The 17,197-nt window shown below is 36.3% G+C and overlaps 1 protein-coding gene across 1 annotated transcript; it reads left to right on the top strand.

Moving 5' to 3' along the window:
• Positions 1 to 1,745: 1,745 nt before the first annotated feature.
• Positions 1,746 to 2,627, top strand: LOC113359813. Its single transcript, XM_026603389.1, has one exon. It carries the CDS (start codon positions 1,746 to 1,748, stop codon positions 2,625 to 2,627), a length of 882 nt encoding a protein of 293 aa, XP_026459174.1.
• Positions 2,628 to 17,197: the final 14,570 nt, after the last annotated feature.

Below are 17,197 nucleotides of genomic sequence, written 5' to 3'. Positions count from 1 at the left end.
TATCTCTAGTAAACCCTCACAGGACTATAACTCGTCCACTAAGGACACCGAGGGGTTTAAAGGAATGTTGCATTAGCTAAGTGCATACGTATCCTCAACGACATGCAGTTGTTGTATTTAGATAGTTTGCTCGAGGACTAGCAAAAGCCAAGTGTCGGGAATTTGTTAAGTGCATATTTTGCATATATTTAGTGTCGAATCCATGCTAGTAATAACTTATATTCTTGCAAATTATTGTGTATTACGTTTGTTTTTCTCTATTTGTGTTTTATTAGGTGAATCATCCAAAAGAAGCGAATTGGCACTTAATTGTGCAATAAAAGAAGTTATGCACAAGCGGAGAAGGGCCAAAGACCAAGTGGAACTCGTTCGAATCCAGGAATTCTTGCCATCACCTTGAAGAGGACGTAAAGACGAAGCCAACGGCGTATGAATGGAGTTATTCTGACTTCGTATGAATAAGGTTTGGGCGAAACGAGAAGTTTAGCTTGTCGGTTCTTCGGAACTGACAGTTCAACTAAAAGTGCTAAAAGAAGATGCTAAAGTTACTAAGGGGTCAGCTTAAATTCAGATATTTATAAAGGCACCAGCCATGCAGATCAGGGGCACCACCTTTCTTCTTCATGCACAAGAGATCAAACCAAGGGTTCTTTTTAACGACCAGCAGAACTGGTTATGATTGTGATGCACTTTTTCATGGTCTGATGATCATGATGGTGATTGTTTCGAGTGATTATCGAACTTAGATGGATCATTAGGTGCTGCCATCGCCATTGATAACGGTGAAGCTATAAAGAAGTTGCTCTCGGTAAAATGGTGGACTTTGCTGTAATACTCAGGGATGGAGAATGAGGAGATTTTCCAGCGATTGATGGCTGCTGTCATTACCAAGGACCCGAGTTGAAAATGCTCGAAAACAGAGAAAATAAGTGGTTGTAGTTTCGAGTCTAAGAAGAATACAGGGAAAGGTACAGCTCGAGATAATACATGGAGCAAGATGTGTTAATGTTTCTCGAGTCTGTGGTGCAGAAGGAAGAGCTCGAGAAACCAGTGGTCTATAGTTGCTCGGTGGTTGACTGGTGGAAGATATATGGCAAGAGAATGCATGAGTGCAGTAAGATATGGAGAACTAGAGCTCGACAGGGAATAATGGGTTTTGACGGTGATTGGAAGATCGGTGGAGAATGAATAAGTCACGTTTGTCCATGGCAGTTGATATAACACAGAGACTGGTGATATATGCTTGTTGAATAATGTAATGTAACAATGTATTAAGAGTGTCAAGTCAACTTTATATTTAGTTGTGTGTGTTGACTAAATATGTGGGTGTAGGACATCCACAAGTTGTAAGGTCTTTTGTAGACCAAGTAGAAGAGTTAGTATTATCTCTTCAACGAAATGAAAGTAGAGAGAGTGAGAAGAACCAAATAGGTTCCCACTACTCCATTAACAAAATCATCCATAAACATCTCTTTTTAATCACCCAAACAACCAACAATTGGTACATAGAGCTTAAATCTATTAGATTTGATCTTGGTGAGTAAAAAAATCAATTTCTACCCATTAAATCAAAAAAATCAGCAACATTTAAAGTTTCAAAATCTAGATCTAAAAAAGAAAAAACCCAATTTCTTCAATCAATCTTCAACCAAATAAATGGCAAGTAGTGGTAACTCAAGTTTATACATTCAACAACCTTCAATACCAATTTTTCATTGAGAAAATTATGATTTTGGGCCATCAAAATGAAGACCTTGTTTGTGTCCCAAGATGTGTGGGAGATTGTTCAAGATGGGTATGATGAAATTGAAGATACATCAACTCTAGAGCAACCACAAAAGGATTTACTTAAGGGGAATAGGAAGAAGAATGCAAAAGCATCCATGTACATTCAACAAGGAGTTGGAGAAACTATTCTACCAAGGGTAATTCATTTTCCTAAAGCTAAAGAAGCTTGGGATATTCTTCAACAAGAGTATGGAGGTAATAAGAAGGTAAGAGAATTAAAATTACATTCATATAGAAGATATTTTGAGAATCTTGAAATGAATGATAATGAATGTTTGAATGAGTTTTCTTCAAGAGTTGTTGAAGTTGTCAATAATATGTTGATGTGTGGTGAGAAGATGGAAGAAAGAAGAATTTGTGAGAAGTTATTGATTTGTTTGGCGGAAAAATTTGAACCCATTGTGACGGTTTTAGAAGAGACTAAAGATTTTTCTACATTAAAGTCACAAGAATTATGGGCTTCTTTGAAGGTGTATGAACAAAGGGTGTCGAGGCACTCGGAAAAATCAACTGAAAGTGCATTTCAATCAAAATTGAACTTGAACTCAAAAAATTCAGCAATGAAGCAAAAAGATTACAAGTGTGATGCTTCATCTAGCTTCAATGGAAAGGGAAAATGGAAGAAAGGAGGAGCAAACTCCAACAAATACACAAAGAGTGATTCTTCACAAGCACCAAGATGCAATTTTTGCAACAAGAATGGTCATTTGGAGAAGAATTGTTGGAACAAAGGAAAACCCCAATGTCATCATTGCAAGAAGTATGGACACTTGGAGTGTAGGATTAGAATCTCGCAACAATTATGTCTCAGCGAAATTATTAATGGTACAGCACAGTAGCGTCGCAGAACAGTTTCAGAAACGACATCAGCAAAGATCATGAGAAAGATGTGATAGTCCTGCGAAAATTAGAGAGCTTGCGAAATTAACATTTGTAAGGTTGCGAGAATGTCGCAAACCATGTCCGAAAATAAAGGACAGATTAGCTGTCATTCATTATGTATTTCCTTATAAATAGTCATTCGAGTTGTAAAGGAGGGAGAGATCTTTTTTTAGTAAGAAACAATCAAATATGAGAGAGAAAGTTCAGAGCAGAGATCATTCTTGATTTCTTTATTTTCCTTATAAAAACATTCAGAAATTAATCAATAAAATTAAGAGTGTAAACCTAAAAATGAGCTGATCAACAATGAAATCATATGAGGGGTGTAGTGTAGGATTTCCTGCAACTACATAATGGCGCTAGAAACAGGGACGAGTTGAAGATTATTCTAGAAAAAGCTAAAGATTAATATTAAGATTTGTGAAAATTTAAAGTGATTGATTAAGAATTTTTCATAATTTCTAGCAATACTGTTAGCATTGAAGAAATGGTTAGAAGAAGAAATACATCCGAACAACCGACTACTATTAGAAGAAGCCAAAGAATTGCTGGAAGAGAAAGAAGTGAAATGGGAGAATCTACTAGAATGAGAAATAATAGAGAAAATCTAATTCAATCGCCAATTCAACAAACATTAGTTCAAGAGAGAAATACAAATTATGACAGAGTGAGCGTACACACTTGGCGATCAAATTCAGCAGAAGAAATAGAAGAAGAGCAACAAAATAGAAATTATAGACAGGAAGAGAGAAATCAATAAGCAGATGAAGGAATAATTCATGGAGGTGAGGAAATTGGAGCGTTAGAAACATTAAGACGAAGAATACATGAAGAAAGAATAGCTGAAGCAGAAGAACGTGCGAATTTAACAAGGAAAAATCACGAATTAAGGATGGAGAATATAAGATTGCATAATAGAAGATCGAGAAGTGTAGGATCAGAATCTCGCAACAATTATATCTCAGCGAAATTATCAATGGTATTGCACAATAGCATCGCAGAACAATTTCAGAAAACGACATCAGCAAGGATCATGAGAAAGATGTGATAGTCTTGCGAAGATTAGAGAGCTTGCGAAATTAACATTTGTAAAGTTGCGAGAATGTCGCAAACTATATCCGAAAATAAAGGACAGATTAGTTGTCATCCACTATGTATTTCCTTATAAATAGTCATTCGAGTTGTAAAGGATGGAGAGAACTTTTTTGAGTAAGAAACAAGTAAACAGGAGAGAGAAAGTCCAGAGAAAAGTTCATTCTTGATTTCTTTATCTTTCTTGTAAGAACATTCAAAAATTAATCAATAAAATTAAGAGTGTAAACCTAAAAATGAGTTGATCAACAATGAAATCATATGAGGGGTGTAGTGTAGGATTTCCTGCAACTACATAATGGCGCTAGAAACAGGGACGAGTAGAAGATTATTCTAGAAAAAAAGCTAAAGTTTGATATTGAGATTTGTGAAAATTTAAAGTAACTGATTAAGAATTTTTCATAATTTTTTGAAATACTGTTAGCATTGAAGAAATGGCTAGAAGAAGAAATACATCCGAACAACCGACTACTATTAGAAGAAGCAAAAGAATTGCTGGAAGAGAAAGAAGTGAAATGGGAGAATCTATTAGAATGAGAAATAATAGAGAAAATCTAATTTAATCACCAATTCAACAAACATTAGTTCAAGAGAGGAATACAGATTATGACAGAGTGAGCGTACACACTTGGTGATCAAATTCAGCAGAAGAAATAGAAGAAGAGCAACAAAATAGAAATTATAGACAGGAAGAGAGAAATCAAGAAGTATATGAAGGAATAATTCATGGAGGTGAAGAAATTGGAGCGTTAAAAACATTGAGACGAAGAATACATGAAGAAAGAAGAGCTGAGGCAGAAGAACGTGCAAATTTAACAAGAAAAAATCACGAATTAAGGATGGAGAATATTAGATTGTAGAATAGAAGATCGAGAAGAATTAGAAAATCATTTTCCAGATCAACCAGAAGAGAAATGAGGCAAAATTCACCTACGATCAATGTTGGAAACAATATTCAAGAAGAAATGTCAAATACTAATGAAGAATATCGCGAAAATAGAGAAAGAATTGATGATCGTTACCTTCCACAAAATGAAACTTTTGATAATAGGCAAATTGGAGGAAATCAAGAGAACGGGCAAATTCAGAGACAAAATAACCAAGATGGCGAAGGAAATCAAGATGAGGGAAGAAGAATTTTACATGTGAGAGAAAATTAAAGAAATCAACAGACAATTGAAGAAGAAATTGAAAGGCATAATTCTGAACAAGCACGTTTAATCTGCGAACGTGAAAGGTTGAGAGCGGAAATGGAAGAGCAAGAGCTTCAGGAGACAATTCGCCAGAACAATCATGACAACCGAGAAAGAAGGCATATACAAAACCGGAATAATGATAATCTCAATGAGGAGTATGATAGAGTGAAGAGAATGGCTGAAAGACAGCGAATTGAGTTGATAAGAAATGAACAAAATTATGGAGGGGAAAATGAACGACATCATCATTTGCGAATTCAAGATAGGGATGAGGAAGAGAATCGCAGAAGAAGACGAGATGAGGATAATGAAGAAGAGATACAAAATTCTGTAAGAGAAGATAGACGTGAACGCAGAAGAAGAGAAGCAAAATTAAAGAGACCAATGGATCAAGATTCAGGAGTAAATAAACAAATCTTGAAAGAATTAGAAGAAATGAGAGGAATGCTAAATAACAGAGGAGAAGTAGATAGAAGACAATTGGATGAAGCAATCGAAGAAGCTGCGAAAACTCCATCTACAAGGGAAGTACAATTAGGAGGAATACCACTGAAATGCAATTTTCCCGCATTAACCAGCATTTTCGATGGAACAACTTGTGCAAATCAACACATTAAAGCTTATGTGAGGTGCATGTTACAATGGGAAAATCATGATGCGGTATTGTGCAAATATTTCGCATCCAGTTTAACAGGAGAGGCGTTAAAATGGTTTGAAGGTTTACCAAAGAATACAATAACCTCCTTCAATCATTTGCAAACCACATTCTTGGGAGCATATATAAGTAATAATTCCTCACGACCTGGTATATAAGATGTGTTTGGATTAAAACAAAGGATTGGCGAAAGTTTGAAACACTTGACTAAAAGATGGAGAACTATGTGTAGCGAAATGGCTAGCCGTGTAAATGAGAGATATCTCATATTATCGTTTATCAATGCTATGTTTGCAACAAACTTGTTGTATATTCAAATCTACAGAGTCAAGAATACGATTAAAATGACTGGATTGCGAGAAATTCAAGAAGAATACATTGCTTTAGAGGGAAAACAAAATTAAATGAAATCATATCCAATTGGGAACACCAGTTCACAAACAGCGAATGCAAGCTTATTACCCAATCTAATAAATACAGTGGCGAATACTTCGCAAGTACGACAAGAAAAGGAGACAAGTAACGGTCAGCAGAAATTGGTAGCTATGGGGAGCCGAGATCAAGAAGATTATGAAAGAGCAAGAAATTTATATAGTCGTGGAGGAAATAACAAGATTCAAAGACTCGGTCAACCGCAAGAAACTTATGGAGGTCAAAGACCAAACTTTAATAGAGGGAAAGGAAGTCATAAAGTAATATGGGAAGAAATCAAGATGCCACCTCTAAAGGAAAGTATAGAGAAGATATGGGAAGCTATAATTTTTATGGAGAATATACCAACACCATGGAACATGGGAACGGAACCGCCCCCAAATCACAGAAGTCATGAATTTTGTTCTTATCATCATTTTCATGGACATACCACAAACGATTGCAGAAATGTAAAGAGAATTATTTTGAGAATGATAGATGAAGGAAAACTAAACGACTTTCTGGTAGAGCATCCACAATCTCAACCATTACCACCACCACCAGAATATCATAAAGCAAATACGATGAAAAAGAAAGAAATATTATTCATAGAAGTTGGTGCAAAAGCAAAAAAATCTGTTCTGTCACTCTATCGTACATTCATATAAGACAATTGAAGATTTTCATGATAATGTTTTAAGTAGAGTGTTCGCAAGAGATAATAATGGTAGAGAAGTTATGAATATTGCGAAAATTTCGCAATTAGAGGAATGGCAGAAACAGATCATTTCTTTTACCGCAGAAGAAATTCCCGAAGGAGAAGAGGTGCATGACAATCCATTGGTAATAAAATTAGAAATTAATCCAAAAACAAAAGAAGATGAGGATGATGAAGCTGAAGATTCATGGGAAATCAATAGAATCCTAGTCGATACTGGAAGCTCTGTGAACATCTTATTTTATCATACTTATAAAACCATGGGTGGAAGAGATGATGATCTTATACCTTCAACATATAAGATATATGGTTTTAATGGTACTGCTAACAAGCCTAAGGGGGAGGTTACCATGCAAATTCCATTGAAGGGAATATCTTCTGAAATCTCATTATGTGTAGTTGATGTAGAATCACCCTACAATAGATTAATTGGCCGACCTTGGCTACATGTGATTCTAGGTATAGCTTCAACTTACCATCAATTCATCAAATTCCTTCACCCCCAATGGTGTAGGAATCATAAGGGGAGATTGGGTTGAAGGAAAGAAATGTTGCGAAACTGAGATAGAATCTTGCGAAGGAAGAGCAAACAAGAAGGAAAACTGGCGACACAAAATCAAGGATGTACAAAAAGTGAGAAGTTGATGGTGGATACAATCGAAAAGAAAGGAGAAGAGATGTTACAAAATCAATGCTAGCTCAGGATAAAAAGGATGAACATACCATTACCAAGGAAGCAGTAGCAGAAAATCAAAAGAAGCAGGAGGGCAAAAGTAATAAAACAAGAAATGTATGAATGATTAAGTTGTTGCGATAATCTCGCAATAAGTAAAATTCTCAAAAATACATTTGATTGAACAACAAAATTGAGATTGCGAAATTCAGATACAATATTATGAATTGCGAGACTCTCGCAGAGATAATGAATTTTACAGAAAATAATAAAAGAATGACAAAAGAGAAAGAGGCGAACCTTTATGGCGTACACCCTAGTTCGCGAATAAATTTCGCAAGAGGCAAATGTAAGACCTAAAGTACGTCATATTAGGGGGTACCTGTTACATGGCTCAGGGAAAGGCTACACCGCCACCGGAACCTGAGTCATGGAGATTTGGGGTCAATAAAGCCCATCCGGGAGAGGCACCTTGGATTCTCAACTTAAGCATATGACTTAGGTTGGGCGACTAAGGTAATAAGGACTCTCCCAAGGAGTGCAGATCTGATCAAGGCGCCGAGGTACACGGTTGAGTCAAGAGTGCCGAGGGCGTTTGAAGCGTCCTTGCCATTCTTGACAAGTCTTGGCTTATACTGCACTCGGCCGAAGAAAACCCCACTTAGGGTGCAGTCTCGTAACCATAAGCCCTATAGGTAAAAGGGATAAGAGGCTGCGAAAACAACTGGTTGTTGTTAAGACTGGATGGGAGGAGCTAACCTTGTATGGTAGAAGTACGCCTCCTTGAAGGGGCAACCAGGGGGAAGATAAGGGCGGCACCCTCCATTAGGGAGCTGATAAGTGTCTTAAGACGCAAATGTCATGAGGCTTTTATTCGCAAGGATAATTAAGGCTTGTCATATTTGTGCAACAATCCTGAAGAGGCAATAATACAAAAGAAAAAGATAAGATGAGACCAATGGGTTTTCGCATGAAAGTGCGAAGACGTCCTGCGATTTCATCGCAAGACGACAATGTCATGGGGATTTATTTTCGCAAGAATATTTTGGCCTGTCATATTGTCGAAATATTCCTGAAGAGGCCATAATACAGAAGAAAACGTTAAGGCAAGATCAACGGGTTATTGCATGAAAGTGCAAGGACGTCCTGCGATTTTGTCGCAATGACAAGAGGTGGCATAATAAGACCTTTAATTAGGAAGGAAAAATAAGACCACACATGAATGAGATTTTGAAAAGAAACAAAATTCACTTCGCAAAAGGTTGCGAAATTATACAATAAGAAAAGTTTATTATATCTCTCATTTGGATTCAAATAACAGAGGCAGGTATGGGAATGTATGAAATTAGAAAATGTTATTTATCTCCATATGAGAGAGTTACTCAAAAATTCAAGAATTAATGATTATATTGATTAACTGTATTGCAAAGAAGAATTGTTTTAATTTACGCAGGTCAAAATGAAAGAAACACAAATATACAGAAAGAAGAAATAAATGTACAAGTGTTACAAAGAATCAAAGAAGAAATAAAGATTATTTCTTGGTTAATCCTTCATTATCTTCATCAGAATTATTTCCTTCTTCACCTGCGTCAGAATTCTCATCACCGTCAGAACTTCTATCACTATCAGATTCTTCATTGTCAACTTCACTATCAGAGATAATCAAACTGGGAGTATTCTGTGGGATTTCTTCTAAAAGACAAGGGTAATCAGAATGTGGGATATTATGGTCATCACAAACCATCTGGATGGTTTGATTGCGAAAATGCATAGCGTCATTCTTAAAATTCTCAATGGTGATTTTGATTTGATTCTTCAATCTATAATACTTGTCGTTGCGAGAAGAAAGATTCTTTGTGAGTTTCTTCTTTTCAGCTTCAAGTTCTTCAATCTTTTCACGATATTTATTTTCAGAATCTGCGAACAAAAGACAACCAATTATTAACTTGATGAAAATCCATAAGAAGCAAAAGATTAGTAAAGAAGAGCAATTAGCAACCTTCTCTGTCAGAAATCATGTCTTTAATCAAGGCTGTATGTTCAACTTGGAGACTAACATTTACGCCTAAATCTTTTCTAGCATCATGTAAAATTTTCGCAGCCTAGACAAATTCATCCTCACTACTTATGAGAAGACGAGAACGAATTTGATTTTCCCTTTCGCAGAGTTCAATATTCTTGCGGTTAGCTTCATCCCGTTCAAGTTGAACTTCAAGAAGAGCCTCTTGAAATTTCGCTAAAGCCTTGGCACCTTGATCAGAGATACGATCTTTATCATCTATGAGACCGCTAATTTTGGTTCTTAATTCATTGGTTTTCTCTTTGGAATCAATAAGGAGACGCTTAAATCTGTTGGCTAAGCCTAAACTGGATCTATGATCAATTTCTAAGAGGCGAAATTTCGATCTAAGTTCATCTAGAGAAAGAGATGAAATTCTATCATTTGAAAAGCTATTTAAGGAATTGTTAAGACGTTCAAGAAGGGTATCATTATCCAAGGCATTAGGAAATGAGCGAAGAAGGGTGGCTTCATCAGAAAGACCATAGATGTCTGCAAAAAGGATTATTTAAATAAGATAAAACAACAGGATGAATGAATAAAGGGAAAAGAGAAAAGTAAATACCATAAAGCTGATTATTAGCTTGTTGAAGACTAGAAATTTTATTCTTATACGAGGAAGAATCAATTTCTAATTTTCTATTTTTCTCGCGAAGACTTTTAACTTCAGCTTCCAATTCTACATTCTTTTTGGGAAATTGAAGATTTTTCTTTTCAAGATTTACGCGTCTTCTCTCCAGATCTGAGGCAACATCAAAAGAAGCTTTTCCATCCTGCGAAAAGAAATAAAAAATATTAAAATAGAAAGAGATTTTGAGTTATTGCAATGAAAAAGTAAAAATATAAAAGTATACCAGACTATTGAGAGAATGCAAAAAGTTGGGAGTCACGGATCTAGAAACTCCGCGAAGAGAATTATCGCCATCCAGCAAAGGGACATCACAAAGAGTAGAGAGAGATTTGATGGTATTTGCAAATTGGCTATCTCCCATACCTTGTATAGAATCATAAAAGAGGCCAGAAAGCTTAGCCATAGAAGATTCAGGTGGAGAATCTTCAGGTGCAGCAAGATCATCGTTATCCTCATCACCCTTATCATTTTCAGAACTTTCATTAGGAAGAGCACTTGAAGGAGAAGGATAACGAACTTTTCTTTTCTTTGGAAGAGGACCACTTGATTTTTCCCTGCGAAGAGTACCTTTACCCTTATCACCAATCTTCGCAGCATCAACAGATTCTTCTACTTCAGCAATAACCTTCACACACAGATAGAAATAAGAAATGGAAGCATGGAAGTAACAATACTATTTAAAGTCATAAGAGAAAGTTTCTTACCTCATCTGTATATGAGCGAAGAGCTAATAGAGTACTAGATTTCCCAGTCTTATTATAACTATCCTTTAGTTTTTGGATCTGCGAAATGTCGCAAGAGTTAGCGAACAGAATAGTAAAAATCAATAAAGAAATATAAAATGAGTTAAAGGGGAAAAACATACCTCTTTCTCCTTCTCGGGCCAAGAGAAAACCCAAGGTTGATATGCAGCGAGATTCGCAGGAAGAACGTTTGATCCCGCAATGTAGGGTCGTTTTAACATTAAAGGAAAAACACACCATTTATCGTCTTTGGATTGGCGAGGAGTTGTGTTTTTACCAGAATGCCAGTCAACATCTTGCATAAGAATTTTGGCTTCATCAATGTTGTATTTCCTTCTTAATCGAATACCTCAGCGAGTATTCTCTTTCTTCATGGAGATAAGTTCGTAGTTTTCAAAGAAATTCGCCACTGTATACTTCTCAGCAACTATATCTAGGTTTGCGAATTTTGGATCCCTAAGTTCTTTGGAGTAAAGATATCCTCTACCAGCACCACGATTAGCGAACTCTAGCATCAGACAGATGCAGTCCCCACTTAGTTGGAAAATGGCTCGCGAAAATCTCGGATGAGCGAGAATCTCATAAAATAAAGGAATGTCTGGGTTATAAAGAGGAATAGGGAGACCTGCGAGAAGTTGACCTAGCGAAATTATGATTGATTGATCATCACAATTTTGATTGGAGAAAAGCTTGACAGAAAGAATTGGTTTAGCATTCACACCAGGAATGGGGGAGAGTGAAAGACCTTTATTAGCAAGATCTTTTTGAACATCTTGTAGATTCTTCTCCTACCTATGACCACTTGGAGTCATTTTTAAATACAGAGTATGGAAATGTATGGAAAGTAAAAAAATTGAAGGAAGAAAAAAATACAACAGCAGAATTTGCAGAAGAATGACAGAGTTGCAGAGATGAGAGAATAAAAATAGAAGAGACAGTAAAAAGAAAAGTGGAAAGAGGGGGGGACAAGAGTATATAAAGAAAATTTACTTCTCGAAGAAGTAAACACCATTAATACGAAGAGACGTGAGCGGTTGAAAGGTAGCGGTTACAGAAGACGTGTCAAGAAATAAATGGAAGAGAGAGTACGTGTGATAAATGTGGAATATGAAAAGATAAGCAGTTGCGGAATTTCTCACATCATTCTCTACTTTGCGAAGAATATATGAGAAGAGGCAAGATGTAGGATCAAAATCTCGCAACAATTATATCTCAGCGAAATTATCAATGGTATTGCACAATAGCGTCGCAGAACAATTTCAGTAACGACGTCCGCAAGGATCATGAGAAAGATATGATAGTCTTGCGAAGATTAGAGAGCTTGCGAAATTAACATTTGTAAAGTTGCGAGAATGTCGCAAACTATATCCGAAAATAAAGGACAGATTAGCTGTCATCCACTATGTATTTCCTTATAAATAGTCATTCGAGTTGTAAAGGAGGGAGAGATCTTTTTTGAGTAAGAAACAAGTAAATAGGAGAGAGAAAGTCCAGAGCAAAGTTCATTCTTGATTTCTTTATCTTTCTTGTAAGAACATTCAAAAATTAATCAATAAAATTAAGAGTGTAAACCTAAAAATGAGTTGATCAACAATGAAATCATATGAGGGGTGTAGTGTAGGATTTACTGCAACTACAGGAAGTATTACAAAATCATATTCAAGATCGACTAGAAGAGAAATGAGGAGAAATTCACCCACAATCAATGCTGGAAACAATATTCAAGAAGAAATGTCAAATCCTAATGAAGAATATCGCGAAAATAGAGAAAGAACTGATGATCGTTACGTTCCACAAAATGAAACTTTTGATGATGGGCAAATTGGAGGAAATCAAGAGAACGGGCAAAATCAGAGACAAAATAACCAGGATGACGAAGGAAATCAATAGGAAGGAATAATAATTTTACATGTGAAAGAAAATCAAAGAAATCAACAGACAATTGAAGAAGAAATTGAAAGGCATAATGCTGAACAAGCACGTTTAAACTGCGAACGTGAAAGATTGAGAGAGGAAATGGAAGAACAAGAGTTTCAGGAGACAATTCGCCAGAAAAATCAGGACAATCGGGAAAGAAGGCGCATAAAAAACCGGAATAACGATAATCTCAATGAAGAGTATGATAGAGTAAAGAGAATGGCAGAAAGACAGCGAATTGAATTGATAAGAAATGAACAAAATTATGGAGGGGAAAATGAACGACATCATCATTTGCGAATTCAAGTTAGGGATGAGGAAGAGAATCGCAGAAGAAGACGAGATGAGGATAATGAAGAAGAGATACAAAATTTCGCAAGAGAAGGTAGACGTGAACGCAGAAGAAGGGAAGAAAAATTAAAGAGACCAATGGGTCAGGATTCAGGCGTAAATAAACAAATTTTGAAAGAATTGGAAGAAATGAGGGGAATGCTAAATAACATGGGGGAAGTAGGTAGAAGACAATTGGATGAAGAAATAGAAGAAGCTGCGAAAACTCCATTTACAAGGGAAGTACAATTAGGAGGAATACCACCGAAATGCAATTTTCCTGCATTAACCAGCATTTTCGATGGAACAACTTGTGCAATTCAGCACATTAAGGATTATGTGAGGTGCATGTTACAATGGGAAAATCATGATGCGGTATTGTGCAAATATTTCGCATCCAGCTTAACAGGAGAAGCGTTAAAATGGTTTGAAAGTTTACCAAAGAATACAATAACCTCCTTCAATCATTTGCAGACCACATTCTTGGGAGCATATATAAGTAATAATTCCTCACGACCTGGTATAGAAGATGTGTTTGGATTGAAGCAAAAGATTGGCGAAAGTTTGAAACACTTGACTAAAAGATGGAGAATTATGTGTAGCGAAATGGCTGGCCATGTAGATGAGAGATATCTCATATTATCATTTATCAATGCTATGTTTGCAACAAACTTGTTGTATGTCCAAATTTTCAGAGTCAAGAATACGATTACAATGATTGAATTGCGAGAACTTCAAGAAGAATACATTTCTCTAGAGGAACGACAAAATGAAATGGAATCATATCCAGTTGCGAAAACAACTCACAAACAGCGAATGCAAGCTTATTACCCAAGCTAATAAACACAGTGGCGAATACTTCACAAGTACAACAAGAGAAGGTGGCAAGTAACAATCAGCAGAAATTGGTATCTATGGGGAGCCGAGATCAAGAAGAGTATGAAAGAGAAATAAATTTCTATAGTCTTGGAGGAAATAAAAAAATTCAAAGACTCGATCAACCGCAAGAAACTTATGGAGGTCAAAGACAAAAGTTTAATAGAGGACAAGGACGTCACAAGGTAGTATGGGAAGAAATCAAGATGCCACCTCTAAATGCAAGTGTAGAGAAGATATGGGAAGCTATAATCTTGATGGAGAATATACCAAAACCATGGAATATGGGAACGAAACCACCTCCAAATCACAGGAGTCATGAATTTTTTTTCTTATCATCATTTTCATGGACATACCGCAAACGATTGCAGAAATGTAAAGAGAATTATTTTGAGAATGATAGATCAAGGAAAACTAAACGACTTTATGGTAGGGCATCCGCAATCCCAACCATTAGCACCACCGCCAGACCATCACAAAGTGAATACGATGAAAAAGAAAGAAACATTCTTCATAGAAGTTGGTGCAAAAGCAAAAAATCTATTCTGTCACTCTATCGTACATTCATATAAGACAATTGAAGATTTTCATGATCATGTTTTGAGTAGGGTGTTCGCAAGAGATAATGATGGAAGAGAAATTATGAATATTGCGAAAATTTCGCCACTAAAAGAATGGCATAAGCAGATCATTTCTTTTACCGCAGAAGAAATTCCCGAAGGAGAAGAGGTGCATGACAATCCATTGGTAATAAAATTAGAAGTTAATCCAAAACTGAAAGAAGATGAGGATGATGAAGCTGAAGATTCATGGGCAATTAATAGAATTCTAGTCGATACTGGAAGCTCAGTGAACATCTTATTTTATCATACTTATAAAACCATGGGTGGAAGAGATGATGATCTTATACCATCAACATATAAGATTCATGGTTTTAATGGTACTGCTAACAATCCTAAAGGGGAGGTTACTATGCAAATTCCATTGAAGGGAATATCTTCTAAAATCTCATTCTGTGTCGTTGATGTGGAATCACCCTACAATTGGTCGACCTTGGCTACATGGGATTCTAGGTGTAGCTTCAACTTTCCATCAATGCATCAAATTCCCTCACCCCAAATGTGTAGGAATCATAAAGGGAGATTGGGTCGAAGGAAAAAGATGCTACGAAACTGAGATAGAATCTTGCGAAGGAAGAGCAAACAAGAAGGAAAACTGGCGACACAAAATCAAAGACGTACAAAGAAGTGAGAGGTTGATGGTGGATACAATCGAAAAGAAAGGAGAAGAGATATTGCGAAATTAATGCTAGATCAGAATAAAAAAGATGAACATACCACTACCAAGGAAGCAGTAGCAGAAAAAAATAAAGAAGCAGAGGATGGCAAAGATAATAAAAACAAGAAATTTATGAATGATTAAGTTGTTGTGATAATCTCGCAATAAGTAAAATTCTCAAAAATACATTTGATTGAACAACAAAATTGAGATTGTGAAATTCAGATAAAATATAATGATTTGCGAGACTCTCGCAAAGATAATGAATTTTACAGAAAATTATAAGAGAAGAATGACAAAAGAGAAAGAGGCGAACCTTTATGGCGTACACCCTAGTTCGCGAATACAATTTTTCTAAAGAGGCAAATGTAAGACCTAAAGTACGTCACATAAGGGGGTACCTATTGCATGATTCTGGGAAAGGCTACACCGCCACCGGAACCTGAGTCATGGAGATTTGGGGTCAATAAAACCCATCCGGGAGAGGCACCTTGGATTCTCTACTTAAGCACATGACTTAGGTTGGGCGACTAAGGTAATAAGGACTCTCCCAAGGAGTGCAAATCTGATCAAGGCATCGAGGTACACGGTTGAGTCAAGAGTGACGGGGGCGTTTGAAGCGTCCTTGCCATTCTTGAGAAGTCATGGCTTATACTGCACTCGGCCTGAAGAAAACCCCACTTAGGGTGCAGTCTCGTAACCATATACCCTATAGGTAAAAGGGATAAGAGGCTGCGGAAACAACTGGTTGTTGGTAAGACTGGATGGGAGGAGCTAACCTTGTATGGTAGAAGTACGCCTCATTGAAGGGGCAACCAGGGGAAGATAAGGGCGGCACCCTCCATTAGGGAGCTGATAAGTGTCTTAAGACGCAAATTTCATAAGGCTTTTTATTCGCAAGGATATTAAGGCTTGTCATATTCATGCAACAATCCTGAATATGCAATAATACAAAAGAAAAAGATAAGACGAGAACAATGGGTTTTCGCATGAAAGTGCGAAGACGTCCTGCGATTTCGTCGCAAGACGGCAATGTCATGGGACTTTATTTTTGCAAGAATATTTAGGCCTGTCATATTGTTGCAATATTCCTGAAGAGGCCATAATACAAAAGAAAAAGTTAAGGCAAGATCAATGGGTTTTTGCATGAAAGTGCAAGGACGTCCTGCGATTTTGTCTCAATGACAAGAGGTGGCATAATAAGACCTTTAATTAGGAAGGAAAAATAAGACCACACAGGAATGAGATTTCGAAAAGAAACAAAATTCACTTCGCAAAAGGTTGCGAAATTATACAATAAGAATTTTTTTATGAAACCTCTCATTTGGATTCAAATAACAGAGGCAAGTATGGGAACGTATGAAATTAGAAAATGTTATTTGTCTCCATATGAGAGATTTACTCAAAAATTCAAGAATTAATGATTATATTGATTAACTGTATTGCAAAGAAGAATTATTTTAATTTACGCAGGTCAAAATGAAAGAAATACAAATAAACAGAAAGAAGAAATAAATGTACAAGTATTACAAAGAATCAAAGAAAGAAGTAAAGAGTATTTCTTGGTTAATCCTTCATTATCTTCATAAGACTTGTTTTCCTCTTCATCTGCGTCAGAATCCTCATCACCATCAGAACTTCCACTACTATCAGATTCTTCATCGTCAGCTTCGCTATCAGAGATAATCAAACTGGGAGTATTCTGTGGGATTTCTTCTAAAAGACAAGGGTAATCAGAATGTGGGATATTATGATCATCACAAACCATCTGGATGGTTTGGTTGCGAAAATGCATAGCGTCATTCTTAAAATTCTCAACGGTGATTTTGATTTGATTCTTCAATCTAGAATACTTGTTGTTGCGAGAAGAAAGATTCTTTGCGAGTTCCTCCTTTTCAGCTTCAAGTTCTTCAATCTTTTCACGATATCTATTTTCAGAATATGC

The sequence above is a fragment of the Papaver somniferum genome, chromosome 3, assembly GCF_003573695.1.
Source record: "Papaver somniferum cultivar HN1 chromosome 3, ASM357369v1, whole genome shotgun sequence".
Classification (NCBI taxonomy): domain Eukaryota; kingdom Viridiplantae; phylum Streptophyta; class Magnoliopsida; order Ranunculales; family Papaveraceae; genus Papaver; species Papaver somniferum.
This window is presented reverse-complemented; position numbering and strand designations above follow the sequence as displayed.